Raw genomic sequence first — 21,300 nt, 5'->3', positions numbered from 1 at the left:
TTGTGATTGCCAATGGAATACAAAGTCAATAATTCGTTTTTCTGATTTACCAATAATTGTCCAAAAGTCACATTGCCGGCTTTGATAATAGTCGACTCATATATACGGATAGTTTAAGAAGTTACGGCTACAACACAACTAACACAAACAAATGCGACTTGCATTTTTATGTACACACACAGAAAAAAAACCCTATGGATTTTAATATAAAAAAAATGTGAGCCGTCACGGGACGCCTGGCAGATGTGAAACATCGACATTATTTTGTAAAAGTAACATGCAGAAAAGAACAGATTGATAAAATAAAATATTGCGAAAAAATAATTTGTTTTCAAGTAAAACACAGGTTATGTGTACTGTAGTAAACAACACTGTATACACTACACACAAACAAATTGCACAGTCGATTGCGCATGGCGACGCGTCGCCACACCGTACACACTACTGCATATAGACTGTATATATATACCATCATATAGCGTGGCGACGCATCGCCACGGCTTGCGTCGCCACGCCAGAAATCGGTTTTACGTGCGGCTATAGATGTTTCACTTCAAAATTTAGTAAAAACAATACGTTTTTTTCTTAAAAAAGTGTTTTTTTATATCTTTATTTAAGGAGATTATTCACCTAGTGTATATGTCACTCCATTGTGCAACGAAAGAGAGTAACAAAAATATATATAAAAAAAATCAATGAAACTGTTATTGTCTCTGAAGGGCCACTTAAATAAGTTTTTTCTAATAGAGCCACGAGATGTGTATGAGAATATATTGCATCATAATAGTCTAGTTAAATAGTTCTTTAAGGTGGATGTTGGCATTTACATTGTTGATGTCTATAAGCTCTTATAACTACTTAACACCAGGTGCGCCGTGAGCTCTTCCATCCGTTTAAGCAATAAAAATATACTGTAGACCATACCACCGGTAAATGTGTTCGTATTCTCCGATTAATTCCTTAGTCGTCTTTTACGAACCTATGAGATGAAATGGGACGCTGCTGTTCTTACATCACACAGCTAAATAGAAATAATCGAATCGAGTTTCTGTTGTAAGCTCTCGTGGCTAGGGTTTGTTTTTTATTATTTTTTTATTGCTTAGATGGGTGGACGAGCTCACAGCCCACCTGGTGGCCCACCCAGTGGTTACTAGATCATCCACAACGTAAACGCGCCACCCACCTTGAGATATAAGTTCTAAGGTCTCAGTATAGTTACAACGGCCGCCCTACGCTTCAAACCGAAACACATTACTGCTTCACGGCAGAAATAGGCAGGGTGGTGGTACCCACCCGCTGTGTGCTGTGTATGTTGTGAGCCTGCATCGGTACAACCATCCGGTTGAGATCTGCCGTGAAACAATCCTGAGGTTAGATGGATAAGTTAGTTGTTGTTCCAATATCTTATCTTAGTTCTCTAATCGTTTAATTAATCTAAGCATCATAGGTAGTACATAAAAATGAATAAACCAGTGTATCCTGGTGGTAGGACCTCTTGTGAGTCCGCGCGGGTAGGTACCACCGCCTTACCTATTTCTACCGTGAAGCAGTAATGCGTTTCGGTCTGAAGGGTAGGGCAGCCGTTGTAACTATACTGATATCTTAGAACTTATATCTCAAGGTGGGTGGCGCATTTACGTTGTAGATGTCTATGGGCTCCAGTAACCACTTAACAACAGGTGGGCTGTGAGCTCGTCCACCCATCTAAGCAATAAAAAAAGGGAAAACAAAGCGGATATTTTGAAATTTATAATTATTCTAAGATACATCGAGATACAGTAGTGAGCGTGGTCCGTAAACAGCCACGGTGGGCGTGCTCTAAGCTTGTATTACTAGGTTTCATCATATTTCCTATTTCTATCACCAAGAATTTAAGCCTAGAGGTCGGGTGGCCGGTATATAATAAGATTGAGACCTTATTTTACGAAGCGGGCGGTGGCATTCTCTTTGTGATGCCTATGGGCTTCTAACGGGTGTCTCAGAATGTTTTTCGTTTTTAGATGTTAAATAAAAAACAACAATATTTATTAAAACTCGTGTTATTTATTGTTAAATTAAAGAGCAGTTCTTGAAGTTTATTTTATGACAAACAACCGTTTGCAAATGCGCACCATTCACTTGTTCACACTCATTTAAAATTGAGCTAAAATTTTCAATCACTCGCTGGAGCATCGCTCTTGGAAAAAGAGTTGATTTCTTCCGTGATTCTTTGCTTCAAAGTATTCAGGTTGGGTGGCAATGGATTGTAAACTTTACTGTAACTTTTAGGTAGCTCCATAGGAAAAAATCAGCAGGCGTTACATCAGGGCTCCTCGGTGGCCAGTTGATGTATCATCGGCGACTTATCACTCTTCCAGGGAATAAGTCTTGAAGAGCAGTTAATGAGTCATTTGTAACATGAAAAGTGGCTCTATCTTGCTGGAAAAAGGTGTTGCGGTTGCAGCCATACTGGTTTTGCATTTCTGTATCCAAAAAGGTCCGGATCATATGGCAGTAACGAGTAGTCAATTCAAAAACGAAAAACATTCTGAAACACCCTTTATAACTCGTGAATACCACGCGGACTGTCAGTTCGTTCGTACATCCAGCACTCGCGCATTGGAAAGTTAAGCTTATTTACTGGTGGTATTGTGTGTCCGCAACAGTAATGTATAGCTTGTAAGGAGAATGCGTGATATATTTACTTTAGCGAATTATCCGATAGCGCAACATTAGTATCGTTGCTATATGGGCTGCGCTCTCGTCTTTATAGAGTAAGGATCTTTCTATCATCCTTCTTTCATTTTTTTAATTATGGCAATTGGTTTCTTGCGACGCCATTGTTGCCGGTGTCAAGTTTATAAAAATCTTCAATAATTAAATAAATATTACATATTGATTATTTTGAGATTTTAATGAATTGGGATGAAATTAAATGGAACGAAATGAGTTTGGATGAAATAAATTCTGAGTAAAATGGTGGTTAGTTATTGAGACTGTTTTATTGGACTTTTTGGAAGAGCCCGAGAAGCCACGTCCACTGGTATTGTTTCATTTTCTCACATTCGTGCACTTTCACAGATACTAAATAGTTAATAAACCGTTATTACACATTTAAACTTGTAGATACGTTAAATTAACAAAAGAATTCACACAATTTCGCGCTTCGCTTTCCCGCCAAAAAGTTCATACTTCAAATATATATTATTTTTAAATGTGCGTGTGTATATTATTTTTAAATGTGTGTTATTAAGTTTTGGGAACATAATTTAATTTTTAAAAATCTAATAGATAATTTGCATCTTAAATTTTTTTAAAGCTATTCTCTGACGTTCTCATACTGGACACGGGCTAAGTGGTTCTCGTAGGTCACTGCATCAATAAACTATAAAATAAAAACCAAATCGAGTTTTTAGTATCTTATATTCCACGCGAATTTTTATTGACCTTATTTACTAACCAAACCTACTCCCTAAATCCTTATGTGGTTTTGCGAGGCCGCACGGATAACTATCACAATCATGCCGAATTTCATTTTTAAGTCCCAAGGTATATGCCGTAATGCGTTATGAAATGTAAGACTTCGGTTCTAATCTAAAACAATTTTTTTTGCAAAATTTTAATACCTGCACCTATATATAGTATGTATATATTTCGTACCTATATTTACTGTTTTTATTGGAATATGTGTATATTGGAATATGTTTGCGTGTCAATACATATACCATTATTTTACCTGAATTACCTTTGGGCGACCGATACAGATAAGAATGCCTTAAGCATTATATCCGCCAATTTATACAAATACATAAATTGTAATAAAACAAATTGGGACACCCGCTGAACTACTGTTCAAGCATTACATAAAATAACAGGGGAAACTTAACATAAATTAAAAAAGTCCAAAGTAATTCGTTGTCAATGTTAAAAACGTGATCACCATGACAATAGGTTACGAAATAAAATAAGCACAGGGAAACGGTCTGGTTCATTGGTGAAGGTCATTGGATATCACGCATAGTGACCGAAACGAACGGACAAACAAATTAAGGTAGTGAGACAATATTCATTTATACATATATATTAAAATTAAGTATTGTGTGTCTGCAGTGCTCAATTATAGGTATATACCAGAAGCATTTGTTTATCTTATCTTTTGCAAAAATATATTTTACGTGAAAACGTGTATTTCTTTTTAAAAATCTCGACTTCTACATAATATTTTTTCCATTGAAACTAATAAAAGAAAATGCTTTCCTTAATATACCTTTACTATATCCAGCATTGAATAGGAACACACATGTAAACTATGTCATGTTAAATAAATAATCGGGAGCAAGCTACACTCTTAGAGTAATAACCTGGAGTATGGGAGCACTACGGGTATCTTAATTTGGGAGCAGACTAGATCCTATTCATGGTCTGCACCAGAAACTCATATGCACACGTTCAAATCAACAACGGAAAGAGAGAAAAAGAACCTATTCGCCACCCAAACGTTTACCCGATTTATCGAATCCATAACTCCTGCGCTAACCCCAGTTAGGGGTGCTAACTATTGAATTGTCGAGAGGGTCTAAGCTAGCTAAACAGCCTAGATAAACATGGAACAAAATTAACACTTAGTTTTATTTTGGTGTTTGTACAAAAATTAAAGTTGGTTCAATAATAATTCATATTTTATCGGGATGCAGGAAGTTATTTTTGACGCAGCTATTTAGAACGCACTCTAATTAATTATATTTTATATTCACTTCCTAGTCGATAAGATTGTAAGTAAGATATTTTTTATTAATAACATATGTATCTGTTTATTTTAATGCTGGATGTTAATTGACGAATCTAATCATCATTGAAATGTTTTTAAAAAGGTATTCAGATTTGAATAGATAAAGTACGGAGAGCTCAGGGATTGGAATCGATTGCTTGATCCGCCTATTTTTTGGATCGTAAATTAATCTTTAGTGGCAATTAATAATTACATTATACTTTTGTTTATTAATACTCTTATTTGAAATGAGTTATCGGAGCTTTTAAAGTCAGTTAAAAAAATACCTGTCATTGATTTTGAATAACACTTTATAACATTCTTCTTATCTTGAGATTCGTTTTCGACTTAAAGCTTAAGTTTAAAAAATATCATAATAATAATAATAATAAAGCCTGTTTATTTCCAATCCATAACGATAATATATTACATGCGATTTAATATCTAAATATACTAGGGTAGAATTTCTTTAATTTTCTTTTATTCGCTAACGTTGCTTTCTTCTGTACCAATGATCGGAACCCCTTCTCGGGTAAAGGCCTCCTCCAGCTTCTTCCAAATCACTTAATATATTTTGTTACAAAATATCATAGTTGGATAAAAAAGCTCATAGCTGTATCCAGATTTAGTATTAAGTGGTTAACGGAGCTCATAGACATCATAACGAGAATGCCGCTCCTACCCACCTTGAGACACGAGGAAGGAGTTTCAATCTAGTACTTTCTTCTGTTTTCGCGAGTTAGAAACGTAATTAAAACTAGTTTTACGGCTTATAAAATAATTAAGTTACAATTGCATTACTTGACGGCGCCTTCAAATCGCAACTTTTACCTGCATCGTGGCAGAAATAGAGACAACAGTGGCGGCGATGAGTTTAGAGAGAAAAGGGATAAAATTCGGTTGGCAGGCGCACAAAAATTTAAACACTACCATCAACGAAGCCCGCTAAATCAACATCAATCAAATTGATTTTAATAAAGTATGACTTTACAGGTATCAATCAATCAAATTGATTTCAATAAAGTATGACTTTTCAGGCACTTATAAAAGTCATGTTTTCACCAACAATAATGTAAATACACAAACAAGCTGCAACTATTATTATTATTATTACTGATGGTAGGACCTCTTGTAAGTCCGCACGGGTAGGTACCACCACCCAACCTATTTCTGCCGTGAAGCAGTGATGCGTTTCGATTTTAGTTTTATTTTTATTTTTTTATTGCTCAGATGGGTGGACGAGCTCGCAGCCCATCTGGTGTTAAGTGGGTACTGGAGCCCATAGACATCTACAACGTAAATGCGTCACCCACCTTGAGATATAAGTTCTAAGGTCTCAGTATAGTTACAACGGCTGCCACACCCTTCAAACCGAAACGCATTACTGCTTCCCGGTAAAAATAGGCAGTTTGACTTTACAGGCACTTATAAAAGTCATATTTTCACTAGCAATAACGTATACGGCAAGAAGTGGATGAGGAGAGCCGCAGACCGGGCTCAGTGGTGTAGATTGGGAGAGGCCTATGTCCAGTAGTGGACGACTGTGGGCTGTTGATGATGATGATGATAAACGTAAATACACAAACAAGCTGCAAATATAATCTAAAACACACTCTCGCACGATAAATGAATCAAGCGTCATATTGAGCAAAAATTAAGAAATATTCACACATGACTGCCGAAGCATGAACCTTTTTAATTGTGTTTGACGTTGCCAGATGAGTTCATTTGTATTTCGGGATATTGTCGGCCCGAAGCGATGCCTTCATAATCTCCGAGCCCTCAGCGCCACGGTCAAGCGCACTTTAATTATGAAATTGACATATCGCCGGACCCGGAAAAGGCAGAGCGTTAGCAGAAATGCCCGTGTTTTATAATTTAATAAAAGAGTTTCGGTATTAAAATTAATTGAAACACTACGCGGCCTCCTAGTGGACCTTTCCGATATTTATCCATTGCATATTTATATGTTTGCCCGTTCAAAAATACAAAGGGAGTGTCGTCGTGTGTGTTTGTTTAATTAATTCACGTTTTCGGACCCTTCATTTAACGTTTTTGAATAAATAACGTTACGCTCTAACGACTTTTTGCCTAAATTGCACATAGATTTTTTTATATTCTAGACTTGAAAGTGATTTTCTTTGTTTTGTAGAAGTTTCGTGCAGCTTTCAATAGACTGTTTCTTTAGGTTTTTTCTGTTTCGGCAGCTTAGAAATTACGTACACTTGACGCCTAATATCATAAGAGAACTGTTTTTTTTTTTCTTTTTCGTATTACCACGAATTATGGTATAGTCTACTTACAAAAGCGTCACGGTAATAGCAGATATACATACGTTCAGCTTAAGAAATGACATTGTTCATCGTATTTATTCGACAAATAATCACTTCACATGTCGGCTATAATAAAATAGTGAAGGGATAATCGGGATATCATAAAATAGTAAGTTTATGGCATATATTAGTTTAGATGGAATGCAAGGGACGCCGAAATATGAATTTACGGCGAGGCAATGATACGAGGATATACCTGAGCTCATACCTCTCATACTGCCTAGACGTAGGGCCTAGAGGTAGGTGTTAAGTGGTTACTGGAGCCCATAGTCATCCACAGCGTAAATGGGCCACCCACCTTGAGATATAAGTTCTAAGGTCTCAAATAAAGTTACAACGGCTGCCCCACCCTTCAAACCGAAACGCATTACTGCTTCACGACAGAAATAGGTAGGGCGGTGGTACCTACCCGCGCGGACTCACAAGAGGTCCTACCAACAGTACAACTCTCTGTCTCTGTACACTTTGTATTCTTTTTATTTGTATGTGTGTTTTTATACATATTTTTATTTATTTACATACTTATAGCCGGATAGACTATTCAGGGCTAAAGGCTTTAATTACGTTCTGACATGTTACATGTCATACCGCGACTGAGGCAGTAAAATTGCGGATCGCGTACGATTGTGTTTGTTTGCAAGTGTAATTTGGTCTTGTCCTTATCATCGTTGCTATTGACAGCGTCTCCTCAGTTCCAGCTTAGATTATCGAAGTCTTTAATAAGTTTCTGACGTGGAGGTAATTACCGCCTTGGGGGTACGACAACAACTGGAATAATGTATACAGATGTATACAATTGGAATAATGTCGCTGTTTATAGAATTATAGGAAGCCCTGCTCTAATAGTAATTATTACTTACTGTAAGATCAGTTCTGAAAATCTTAGACCGCTCGATAGCATTCAGAATTTATGTTAATATGAGAATTGAAACGTTTATAAAAGCTAATTAATTTACGAGTACCTAAATTAAATGTGTGAGTTCCTAAATGAGATGCTAAAAGAAATGTTCGTTTGACTATTATTCTTAATTTAAAATGAAGCCGGCTTGACTTTAGCCTTTACAAATCTTTGTAAATTGCATTCCTTTTTATGTTTGATACAGTGCAAACCATAAGAGATGCTATTTATCCCTTTGATTTAATGTAAGTAATACTTTTTTTATTGATCATATCAAAAAGAATCTATTGACAGCGCAATATTTCTTTAATTTTAAACTTAATTATAAATTTTATAATAGGAAAGTAAATAATGTAAATTATAATATAATAATTATAATATAACTAATATAAATAATGTAATTAAAATTAGCTATAAGATTTAAAATAATCAATGATGAAATATAATAAAGCGAAGTATTTAAATATCGGTAATTTTATCTGATTAACAAAATTGAGTTTGCAATTACGTGAGTCTAAAAATCCAGCGGATCCTCGCGAACCTCAATAGGTCGTCGGCCCACCTTGTGGGAGGCCTACCCACGATACGTCTTCCAGTACGCGGTCGCTACTCAAGAACCTTCTGGCCCCAACGGCCATCCGTTCTGCGAGCAATGTGTCCTGCCCACTGCCACTTCAATCCGCTGGATGCAGGCAGCGCAGGACCGGTCTTTGTGACGAGGCTTGGGGGAGGCCTATGTCCAGCGGTGGACGTCCATGGGTTGATTAATGAAAATAAAATAAAGAGTCTAAAAAAAAGTTCAAAAGTGCAGATAAACGTTGTATTGGCCGATTTAAATTAAGAACGCTTCCTCTTATCACTGAAGATACGTTATTCGCCGGAAGTGACGCGTCTCGCCACTGCGGCGCCACGACGGAACCCGGCTGAAGGGTTGTGCCGTCACAAATCAAGTTATGAGAAATGCCACAAAAGGAAACTTTGTGCATTTCCGGATCGGCGAGCGTGAAATCCGGCGCGTTGACTTCACAAAGGACTTTACACCATATCCTGAAGCCATAAATGCTATTGTTCTATGTGATCAATTCTAGAATACTCGTCAGCTCATATAAGTCTATGATCGCGGTTATTTAGTTTCGTTGTTTTTAAATGCTAAAAATCATTACAAAAACGTGCGTTTTATGTAGTAGCACTGCTTAGTTTTTCAATCGTTATTTCATGGTTTAGCTAATTTATCATTGTTATGTATTTGTTGAAAACGTTTGAAACGATTCATTCATAAGTAAGGGCCTTAGTTAAACAGTACGAACGCATAGTTCTCCAGCGGAAACTGAACCTTCGGTTTGCAGCGTTCGAGACAAAGTAACCAGGCCAAGGATAATATCGAATATTGAAGTAATATTAATTTTTTTTTTAAACTATTCGTTTTTTAAATTGTTTGAGTATTCGAGCGTGAAATCGAACTAAATTTATTTTTAAAATATTTTATTATATGTTTCATATCAAAAGATTTACCTTGCCCTAGCAATAGTCGAGAATAACTTTACCTATATAAACAAGATTTTTTTTCGTAAGTTATAATTAGTTAAAGCATCCGATGTTATTTTTACGCGGGCTGGTGGTGGTGACAAATTATTTGCTTATAGACGAATTTCGTGCATAACCGATGGAATGGGATGGGATGAGACGGGGATGGAGATGGTTTTTCGCTAAATTTTTCAAATGCCAATAAAAAAAATCGGTTATATCTGTATTTATACCTAGGTTTTTTTTTCAGGACCTGCTGTGCCAAGATTTGTTTATCGAAAACTTTATTTTAGATGAAAACATTGCGATTAGTTAATTTGATTTTATTTCCCTAAGAATTGTACAGAACGATTATTAGCCTCAAATAGTTTAAACAGCAGTGCGATTTTTTATTTATTAATATAAAACAATGTGTGTAATAATAATATTTTAAAATCTGTGATATCGCTTTAGTTACATGAATAAATGTGTTTCGTAACAGTACTGTAAACGTTACCATTTCGTTATTATTGTTTGATTACTATTTCAATTGTGTACGTTGTAAATAATTTTATGATTGAATGAATTAGAACGAATAAATGATATTTTAACAAGGCAATCGATGTTTTGATTAGATTTTTGTATTGTGTAATTCAATTAAGTTGATTACATATTCCTTTTGTTTATTTTTCATGATATGTGTTTTAATGGGCTGAGCTGCATTGGGCTATAAATAATTTATATTCTAATCAAAAATTAAAAATTTTAAAATGTTAAAAATCTTAGTGCCCTTTTTTCCCCCTACCAATTCTATTAACCTCGAGATTATTCTAGATTCACCGAGCTAGTAAGTGAGCTCACGGGGCTCAAACCGAGGGTGTTGTTAACACTGGCTCTAGCAAGAGCAGTGCTTCGCAGAATCTACCACCGGACTTAATGCCCACCCTCGGTCACATTTATTATAATTAAAATTTCGTATTCTTCTGTGTTAATAAAAGTCAAACAAGAAATTATAATGAACATGTGAAGCACGTTTTAAATCAAACCAGTTTGAAGTTCCCTCTCGTCGTCACCATAGATTTAAAAAAAGGGGGCTTCAGACAATCTTGGCAACATATTTAGGCATGCGTCTACAAATAATTTTATAGACTATACAAGAACTAAGCCATCCTGAGCCAGTACCTAATATCGATATCTTTGCAAGTGACTGCGGACTTTCATACATGGGAGAGCTTAAGAGACAAATTTTCGTTAAATTTAAGGAGCACGTTACGAATATCAAGATTAACTGTCTGTAATTTAATTAATTAATTTATTTAATTAATTATTAACAAGTCTGCTGTTTGTCAACATGCACGGTGCCAATATCTTTGATTTAAAAAAAAAAAGCAAGCGCAGTGTGGGACGGCCACCTACTAGATGGACCGACGACCTAGTAAAAAGTGCTGGGTCTCGTTGGATGCAGGTGGCAATGGACCGGTCGCACTGGAAATCTATTGGAGAGGCCTATGTTCAGCAGTGGACGGCGATAGGCTGAAATGATGATGAAAAAAAAAACTTTGTTTATTTCTGGTGGTAAGTACCACTACACTGTCTGTCTCTGACGTAAAGTAATAATGCCTTTTGGTTTGAAGAGTAGAGCACCCGTTGTAGTGAAAAAGTTTGATTTGATTCGTGGGCTCCGGTGACCACTTAACACTAGGTGGACCGTGAGCTCCTTCGCCCATCTTAGAAAAAAAAAAGAGAATACAAGCTAAGCAAACTAATTACACTAAAAGCACGAAAGACTGTACACATATATAAAACTAAATTTAATAAAAAATAGTTGCTGTTTGTCCAACACCATGGATCCACTTATCATGGCACTATATCAACATTTTTTACTGAAAATTATTCTGAACATTAGGTACAAAAATCGAATGTCAATGAATAACATCTTAGCCACGAAAACTATAAGGTATTCAAAACATGAACAACAATTAAATAAAAAAAAATGAAATTCGAGATAAAATCCATAAAATCTAAGGATAACTAATAGCATTTTTTTTTTATTCTTTATTATAGCCAACTAATAGCATTAAGGAAAAAGAAAATCAGTTCACAAAAAAATGGTACTAAAAGACTTTTTTATTTAAAAAAAGGGTGCGTGTACTTATGTACGCGCGTAAGAAGTTATACTTTATTTTTATTAATTTTTTTTTATTTTTTATTTAAATTTTAATAATCAATTTAAAAAAGTCGACTAAACAACATCCTCAAAGACGCTTAATGGACATCCCTTTTCTTCACATCGTATAAATTCGGCAATTCTCGGTACGGTTCGGAAAGTTCCCCTGCGGCTATATTCAGACTCGCCAAGTTACGTCGGTCGTATTGTAATGAGCGATTTAGTGGGCAACTTCATTCTGTTAATTTTGTGTCACGGTGCGTGCGCATCGTAAAATTTCACTCTCATCAATTTTTCATAACGCGCCTAAAGAAGTTTAACTTCAAAAAAAAGTTCATTGGTTCCAAAAAGTAAACAGGTAAACACTAAAGCGCTATTGGTAACGCCATCTAGTTACAACTTTGCAAACAGCTTACCTACCTATAAATCCTATTTGTGACCGCTGTATAATATAAAATTTTGTAACAAATGTAATATTAGGTACCGCCATAATTAGGTGAAAAATATAATCGCTTAAAAATCTGCTTTATAGAATTGAATACTATTTTATACATGTAATGAGTAAATAAGTAATCACATGTTATACGTATGCATAATCCCGAAATGCAATGTATTTTGCGATAGCCGAGATCACGTCTCCGAGATTTGTCAAGAGTTGAAGAAAGGCGACCGAGTCGCCACAGAAACTGAAGTATTCGTTCTACAAGGATAATTCTGGACAGATTCGCGCACGGTTTATTTGTAACCCTTATCTTAGAAATATTATAATTAATGAAAATGCCCGGTGAATTCTTATCAAGCGATGCAACTGTATTCCGATACCGCAGGCAGGTACTGATTTTTCATATGAAACACTTATTTTACAAATGTTCACGATTGACTTCCACGGAATTGGCACTTGGAATAACGTCTATACTTCTATGCTAATATATAAATCTACGGTGATTTTTAAGGATTTTCCGTTATAACTACTGAGCCATGCATCCGATTGACTTGAAACTTGGTATCTACTTAGTCTGGCCATAAATACTGTTACAATTAAAAATAAACAAAATATTACATTTGAATTTGGAATCTGTCATTTTTATATGATTGCTCATTGAGTTTTCTCATTTTGGCGCCAATACATTGTACAATATTTTGCGATATTAAAATGGAGTGGGGTGATAAAGAGAACCGAATTGCTGTGATTGCATTACACAAAGTAGGTATGGAGCCAAATGCAATTTTTAAAACTCTCCATACGCTTGGTATTAGTAAAATGTTTGTGTACCGGGCTATTAATAGGTGCAATGAGACCTCCTCTGTTTGTGACAGAAAAAGATCTGGCCGTCCACGTAGTGTTCGTACGAAAAAGGTGGTCAAAGCAGTAAGGGAAAGAATTCGAAGAAATCCTGTCCGAAAGCAAAATATTTTATCTCGGGAGATGAAGATAGCACCTAGAACCATGTCGCGTATTTTAAAAGATGACTTAGGACTTGCAGCCTATAAGAGACGTACTGGTCATTTCTTAACTGATAATTTAAAAGAGAATAGGGTGGTAAAATCGAAACAAATACTGAAGCGGTACGCAAAGGGAGGTCATGGAAATTTTTGTTTATGGATGAGAAAATGTTTACAATTGAGCAACATTTTAACAAATAAAATCTCCGTATTTTTATGAAGGAGTGACTGAGCCATACTTTTGTGAAAAAGGTATCAAAACATCGGCACAAGTGTATCAAGATACCATTCTTGAGAAGGTAGTGAAGCCCCTTAACAACACCATGTTCAATAATGGTCCTTCCAGCAAGACTCGGCGCCAGGTCAAAAAGCTCGGTCTACGCAGTCGTGGTTGGAAACGAACGTTTCGGACTTCATCAGAGCTGAAGACTGGCCGTCGTCTAGTCCCGATCTTAATCCGCTGGATTATAATTTATGGTCAGTTTTAGAGAGTACGTCTTGCTCTAAACGCCATGATAATTTGGAGTCCCTAAAACAATCCGTACGATTGGCAGTGAAAAATTTTCCCATGGAAAGAGTGCGTGCTTCTATTGATAACTGGCCTCAACGTTTAAAGGACTATAGTGCAGCCAATGGAGACCACTTCGAATAAGCTTTTTATACTTTAAATTGTTTTATATTTATGCATTAAACTAACACACTGTAAAAGTAATAAATGTTATTTGCCATAGATTTTTTTTGTTTTCCTTTGTACAGTATTTATGGCCAGACTAAGTATGTAGAAAATACATGTAATTAATGGATAGGCTAATATTTATATGAGTGTTGGACTCCTTAATAATAATGAAAATAAATAATAATGTTAATTTTAAATGCCCAGCGAAGCGGGCGAGTACGGCTAGTCGAATTATAAAAACCAAATTCGCAAAATTATAATTTGCGGAATTACTGGTCGTAGGACGTCTTGTGAGTCCGCACGGATAGATACCATTACCTTGCCTACTTTTGCCGTGAAGCAGTAATGCGGCGTTAGGTGTTAAAACTGAGACCTTAGAACTCATGTTGGCATTTACGTTGTGGATGTATTTGGGCTAAACACTTAACACTAGGTGGGTTGTGAGCTCGTCTAACTATCTAAGCAACACAAAAAAAAACTACATAAGATCTACTCAAAAAACCGAACCACGTGATCGTAAATTCGCGCAAGCAGCTATTAACTAAAAATGAACTGATATCGGTTTACAATCGATTACAGAGAAGCCGAGAAGTGCGCGTTTGGGATGGTATGGACATGTGATGAGACGAAATGAAAATGAGGTTGGTAAGAAAATGTTAACTATGAATGTGGAAGGATATAGAGGAAGAGGTAGACCTAAGAAGAAATGGATGGATTGCGTGAAAGACGATATGGGTAAGAGGAGAGTGAGCGAAGAAATGGTATGTGACAGAAGAGTGTGGAAGGAAAAAACATGTTGCGCCGACCCCAGGTAACTGGGAGAAGGGCAGGGGAATGATGATGATGATCGGTTTACAATCGGATTATAAACAAAAGAAAAAATGTCCCAATGGAGAACAATCGTACAAGAGTGATTGATACAGCGAGGGAGCTCGACCCTGAGTAATGAGGAGAACGACGCAAGGAGGACCTAGCTGTAGAAGTTTTCAAACATCACAAATTGAAAACCGAAATTTAGTTAAATTGTTATAAAGTCTTTATTCCGAATCTATGTGCTACAATACCTACATTATGGAAATAGTGTTGGTACGCATCTGTGCGGTGTTATATGATCCATTACCTGCACCAAAGATGGAAATTACGGAAGTTAGGTATTAGAAGTTTAGATTGAGTATAGGTCAAGATAACTCTACTGCGGAGGGATCATAGGGATGTGGTTGCAAGAGCTCGAGAAAGCCGCGATCGCCTATTCATCTCTTTTAATTTATAGCTGGAGATGCTATTATCATTAGGATCCTCTGATTCGGTTTTGGTAATAAATTATGTAGTCTCAACAAAATGACTGCAAGTTAGAAGTTCTTATTTTAATGGAAGTTTTAGGTTTTTCAACAGATGGTCTATCATATAAGATGTGAAAAATTCAATTTACCGCCCCCTCGATGTAGTGAGCAGCCATTCAAAGCGAATCTTATGCATCTTTTTCTCATATAAACGAAATGTTGCCTTGCCTGGGGTGTCCATAATATTTGGTAATAGATTTCTTTTAAAACTAATTTGTATAAAATTCAACGATCTAATGGTAAGTGATTGGGAATTGTTGATACAGTTCTTTGTAATTATTAATTCCTGAATATTCTACCAGGAGCTTCGAAGAATATCTGTTTAGGTACATTAAAGGGGTTGACAAATTAAGCACTTCGCAGCCATAATTTTTGCTTTACCATTAGTATCTTAATTTGGGTAGTGGAGCCAATGCAAATACGGACGGAAATTAATTCAAGATTGGAGTTTCGAGGAGAACAAGATATGTTTTGTCTTGTCAAGAGCTTGGTCCTTTGTCCAAGGGCTCCTATTAAACAAACAGAGTGATTTAGATATTTCGGACAAGGAACGATTCAGATATCTTCAGTCGTATTCTTTTCCTCGTCTAAAGCTTAGATAGAGATTAAAGTCCTGGCCATCAAGTCGGGCGCTGTTAAATTGCAAATTAATTTAATATATCCGCTTCCTCTTGTCCTGTCCTGCTTCCTGCGTCCTGAGTCCTGCTTCTGCCTTATTTGGCACAAGGCAGAAGCAGGACGGACTTTGACCATCTCCTACACCTATCAATTTGTCGATTTAGACACCAACGAGGGGTGTGTAACACATCGTTGAGAATTACACGTAATGTATACTCGTAGTTCAAGACTACATGACAACACTATATGACGATCACGTCACCACTCTGTCAAGAGTGACACGATTTAGAAGAAGAAGAAGTTCAAAAGAAGACTAGAACTAGGATGACAATATTATTTGCTGGATTGTTCGCGAAGGTGCATGTGGTTTGACGCAGCCAGCTCACCGAGAAGTGGACCTATGTAGCCTAAGTGTTACCTATGTGAATTTAGCACAAAAAAATTCCCAATATTACAAATAATTTTCTTTTATTTTTATAACACGATGCCACTTCTTAATCGTGAAAGTCGTTTGTTAATACCTATTAGGCACGACGTATCTTTGTAAAAACTGGTACCTGCTTGCACGATTTTACCACTGGGATAATCGCATCGCTTGATACGAGTTCACCGGGCGTCCTATACTTTAGGCCATGACAAGGTACGGCAGTAATCTTTAATTGATCTGTAGTTTTCATTGGCAGGGTGATCACTTTACACATATTGGCCCAGTGGTATCGCTCGATATGAATGCACCAGGTGTCTTATCCTTTAGGCCACGACGACGCAAAATAATGACTGATAAATCTTAATTTTATGAAAGGAATACTGTTTTTCTTCACCTAAGACTTTTTAAAAAAAGATTACAATATTATACACAATATTATTCAGAACAAAAAACCTACCATGACCAACTATTATGTTACAAAGGGGCTGTTTTAAATTAAATTTCGTATCGAATATAGCCTATCATCTCCTTTCTTTGTATTCGGCATAGTGAAATTCTGACTGAATCTGTTATTCTAATGAAAAAGGCACAGCGGTGTGCCCTCAAAGCGCGTCAGTAATACATGAGAAAAATGGAAATTGGTTATAAGCTTAAAATGTTTCCTGTATGCCTATTTAGTCTAGAAAGTTTAATTAACTGTAAATAAATAAGTAATTAGCAGGCTAATGTTGTTTTTACATTTTTAACATATATTTGTTTGTGCATTAGGAGTTATTTATTAGGGTTGTCTATCTTATCTTCTACTGAATAAAGAAAAACGTTTTATTAGGTTTTAAATAAAGTCACAGTTATGCTTGCTCAATAATATATTTAATTGAATAATCCCACCACCAATTTAAAATTGAAAAATACAACAGTTTCTAAAAATCTCGAAGTCCATTTTCATTGCCAAGTTCGTTGGATCAAAGCTTCCCTAAAAACTACCCTCCACCTCAAAATGAAAAAACTATTTATAAACTACACTTTTCTTCGCTGTCTTGACCTTGGGAGTTCGCCATTAGTTTGACAATATCTAAAAGAAGTTTTAAATTGATAACTCAATAAAGTAGCTTATGAAACACAAAAAAAAATACAAGCTATAAATAAGTGGATATACACTAATGCGTTTTAGGCTCACCTTAAACGCATTCATAATCTCAATAAAAATTTTATTCATAGGTTTTTTTTTATTGCTTGTCTGGGTGGCCGAGCTCACGGCCCTCCTGGTGTTAAGCGGTTACCGGAGCCCATAGACAGCTACAGGCTCCTACGCCACCTACCTCGTGATATGAGTTCTAAGGTCTCAGTATAGTTACAACGGCTGCCCCACCCTTCAGACCGAAACGCATTACTGCTTCACGCCAGAAATAGGCAGGGTGGTGGTACTTACACGCGCGAACTTACAAGAGGTACTACCAGCAAGAATAATAAGTTTAAGAATTTATTAAACCAAAATGTTCAGAAAACAAAATACATACCGGAAAAATGACGGTATCCCTTTGACTTTGATTTTTGCAAAGACAGAGCTTAGGATAGAGTGACTTATGTTTGTTATGACCGCCTCTGTGACCTTTAGGGCAAATCAAAAAGTATCCATTACTCAACATCCATTACGCAACGTATCTTTTATTAACATTTTTGTGAAATAAGGCAAATGTGTCCACTTTAACAATAACAAACAGTAACGACATTGATCTGCGTGTTTGATGAAACTTTTACTTGAATTCCACGCATATCGTCAAACATGAGGTCCAGTCCATAGACAGAAATAGGCAGGACAAGTAGTAGTATCGTGTCATAACGCTCTATGATCATCATTTTCAATTGAATTGAGTTTTCCATACTGTCAATTTATATGCAAACTGACTGACCAAATAAAGTATTTACAACGTGTTAAGAAATATATCAGAGGTAAGTTGGTAAATTAATACGCGGCTGAAGTTTCCCCATCTTCTAATACAAATTATTAGTTGAACTGTATCAAAGCTTATCATAGTATTAATTGTCAGAAAATCTTTACCTCTAGCTAAAGGACTGTAATATGCGATCCATGCAGGTAGCTTTTTCTTTTGTTTTAAGTACCTTTCTAAATATTTCAAGATGCGTTTTTCGTAAATGACTAAGTTAATAGCACTAGCTTGCTTTTGTGCGGAGCCTGGCTGGCTGCTTGTATCAGGATGGCAAACAATACCAGAACCTGAGCCCCCCGGTTGATTTCCATTTCCTACAAATATAACAATTACACTATAGTTTATATTTTTGTAATAAGTTAGAGCGCAGCAAGATTTTTATTATTTTCTTAGAAAAATTGCTTGCCAAGCCAATGTGTGGATTATTGGAACGAAGTTCCTTATCGCGCGTTGTGAAAGGGGGCTAGACGGAAAAAATTCTTACGAATAGTTGTCACGACACTTTTTGCTATAAATTCTTACGAAAAGTTGTCACGACACTTTTTGCTATAAATTCTTACGAAAAGTTGTCACGACACTTTTTGCTATAAATTCTTACGAAAAGTTGTCACGACACTTTTTGCTATAAATTCTTACGAAAAATTATATCTTAAAAAAAGATTACAATTCCTTCACTAATTAATCGAAAGGAACTTCGTTCCGTCCGGGTGTCCCTTGACACCTCTGAAGTTTTTTATATTTGATTTAAGGCTTCAAAATTGCCAAAGTCTTTATTTGTTCACTGTATCCCTTGCATTTATATATATGTGTTTTATATATTATTATAATATGTATAGCGTAAAGACCTATCGATAATGCTATGAGGGGACATCCTAAAAAGACTTGGTTATGTATGCGTCAGAAGAATGCATACGACCTATACACTACTACTACTACACCTATATAGACCTATATTGCTTAGATTGTGGGACGAGCTCACAGCCCACCTGGTGTTAAGTGGTTACTGGAGCCCATAGACATCTACAACGTAAATGCGCCACCCACCTTGAGATATAAGTTCTAAGATCTCAAGTATAGTTACAACGGCTACCCTGCTAACCGAAACGCATTACTGTTTCACGGCAAAAATAAGCTGGGTGGTGGTACTTACCCGTGCGGACTCACAAGAGGTCCTTACACAATGAGAGTAATTACACAAATTATAATTTTGCGGGTTTGATTTGTATTACACGATGTTATTCCTTCACCGTGGAAGTCAATTGTGAACGTTTGTTAAGTACGTATTTCATTAGAAAAATTGGTACCCGTCTTCGGGATTCGGACACCATTGTATCGCTAGATACGAATGCACCGGACGCCTTATCCTTTAGGCCACGACGACTCGCGTTGTTTATATAGGTCCTTTCGCCTAGATACAGTAGGCCTCTGTGATGCAAATGAAGTCTGCAGTGAGAGATTCTTTAAATTAGTGTAGTAAGATGGCCTCAAGCAGTGAGCGATAGTGAGACATCGTGAGGCGGATCAAATCTGCTACAAAAATAACAAAAACTGCCTTGGAATAAGCGCTAGCAAAATCTACAAACTGGACTTAATAGCTTCTTTATGGTACACTACACTTCGGTAAGCATCGGCAATTGCTAAAATTCACAAATTTGCAGATTTATTAAAATATTACTGATTTCCACCTGGTTGATTTCCACCTTGTTGATTTCCACCTTGTTGTTTTCCACCTTGTTGTTTTCCACCTGGTTGATTTCCACCTTGTTGATTTCCACCTCGTTGTTTTCCACCTGGTTGATTTCCACCTTGTTGATTTCCCCCTTGTTCATTTCCACCTTGTTGATTTCCACCTTGTTGATTTCCACCTTGTTGATTTCCACCTTGTTGATTTCCCCCTTGTTGATTTCCACCTTGTTGTTTTCCACCTGGTTGATTTCCACCCTGTTGATTTCCACCCTGTTGATTTCCACCCTGTTGATTTCCACCTTGTTGATTTCCCCCTTGAACATTTCCACCTTGTTGTTTTCTACCTGGTTGATTTACACCTTGTTGATTTCCCCCTTGTTCATTTCCACCTTGTTGATTTCCACCTTGTTGATTTCCACCTTGTTGATTTCCACCTTGTTGATTTCCACCTTGTTGATTTCCCCCTTGTTCATTTCCACCTTGTTGTTTTCCACCTGATTGATTTTCCCCTTGTTTATTTCCACCTTGTTGACTTCCACCTTGTTGATTTCCACCTTGTTGATTTCCCCCTTGTTCATTTCCACCTTGTTGTTTTCCACCTTGTTGATTTCCCCCTTGTTGTTTTCCACCTTGTTGTTTTCCACCTGATTGATTTCCACCTTGTTGTTTTCCACCTTGTTGATTTCCACCTTGTTGTTTTCCACCTTGTTGATTTCCCCCTTGTTGTTTTCCACCTTGTTGTTTTCCACCTTGTTGTTTTCCACCTGATTGATTTCCTCCTTGTTCATTTCCACCTTGTTGATTTCCACCTTGTTGATTTCCACCTTGTTGATTTCCACCTTGTTGATTTCCCCCTTGTTCATTTCCACCTTGTTCATTTCCACCTTGTTTATTTCCACCTTGTTCATTTCCACCTTGTTGATTTCCCCCTTGTTCATTTCCACCTTGTTGATTTCCACCTTGTTGACTTCCCCCTTGTTCATTTCCACCTTGTTGATTTCCACCTTGTTGATTTCCCCCTTGTTCATTTCCACCTTGTTGATTTCCACCTTGTTCATTTCCACCTTGTTGATTTCCCCCTTGTTCATTTCCACCTTGTTGATTTCCCCTTTGTTCATTTCCACCTTGTTGATTTCCACCTTGTTGACTTCCCGCTTGTTCATTTCCACCTTGTTGATTTCCACCTTGTTGACTTCCCCCTTGTTCATTTCCACCTTGTTGATTTCCACCTTGTTGTTTCCCACCTGGTTGATTTCCACCTTGTTGATTTCCCCCTTGTTCATTTCCACCTTGTTGTTTTCCACCTGGTTGATTTCCACCTTGTTGAAATCCCCCTTGTTCATCTCCACCTTGTTGTTTTCCACCTGGTTGATTTCCACCTTGTTGATTTCCACCTTGTTGTTTCCCACCTGGTTGATTTCCACCTTGTTGATTTCCCCCTTGTTCATTTCCACCTTGTTCATTTCCACCTTGTTTATTTCCACCTTGTTCATTTACACCTTGTTGTTTCTCA

At 36.7% G+C, this 21,300-nt stretch overlaps 2 protein-coding genes across 3 annotated transcripts in view; one reads left to right on the top strand and one right to left on the bottom strand.

The window, feature by feature from the left end:
* LOC101739417 (uncharacterized) overlaps positions 1-10,100 on the top strand; it is a 45,105-nt gene extending 35,005 nt beyond the window's left edge. For both annotated transcript variants that reach the window (XM_062671396.1, XM_004929409.5), the window contains exon 5: positions 9,753-10,100. In XM_062671396.1, coding sequence (XP_062527380.1) covers positions 9,753-9,799 — 47 coding nt within the window. In that variant the 3' untranslated portion in view covers positions 9,800-10,100. The remainder of the gene's footprint in view (positions 1-9,752) is intronic.
* A 6,903-nt stretch (positions 10,101-17,003) lies between these two features.
* LOC101739322 (mitochondrial substrate carrier family protein Y) lies at positions 17,004-20,707 on the bottom strand. Its single transcript, XM_038014618.2, has 4 exons — positions 19,787-20,707; positions 18,212-18,415; positions 17,670-17,761; positions 17,004-17,224 (listed from the first exon to the last, which is right to left on the bottom strand). Exon 1 carries the CDS (start codon positions 20,693-20,695, stop codon positions 20,141-20,143), a length of 555 nt encoding a protein of 184 aa, XP_037870546.2. The 5' UTR covers positions 20,696-20,707; the 3' UTR covers positions 17,004-17,224; positions 17,670-17,761; positions 18,212-18,415; positions 19,787-20,140.
* Between the last annotated feature and the right edge of the window lie 593 nt (positions 20,708-21,300).

The sequence above is a fragment of the Bombyx mori genome, chromosome 12 (genome assembly GCF_030269925.1).
Source record: "Bombyx mori chromosome 12, ASM3026992v2".
In the NCBI taxonomy this organism is placed as follows: Eukaryota; Metazoa; Arthropoda; class Insecta; order Lepidoptera; family Bombycidae; genus Bombyx; species Bombyx mori.
This window is presented reverse-complemented; position numbering and strand designations above follow the sequence as displayed.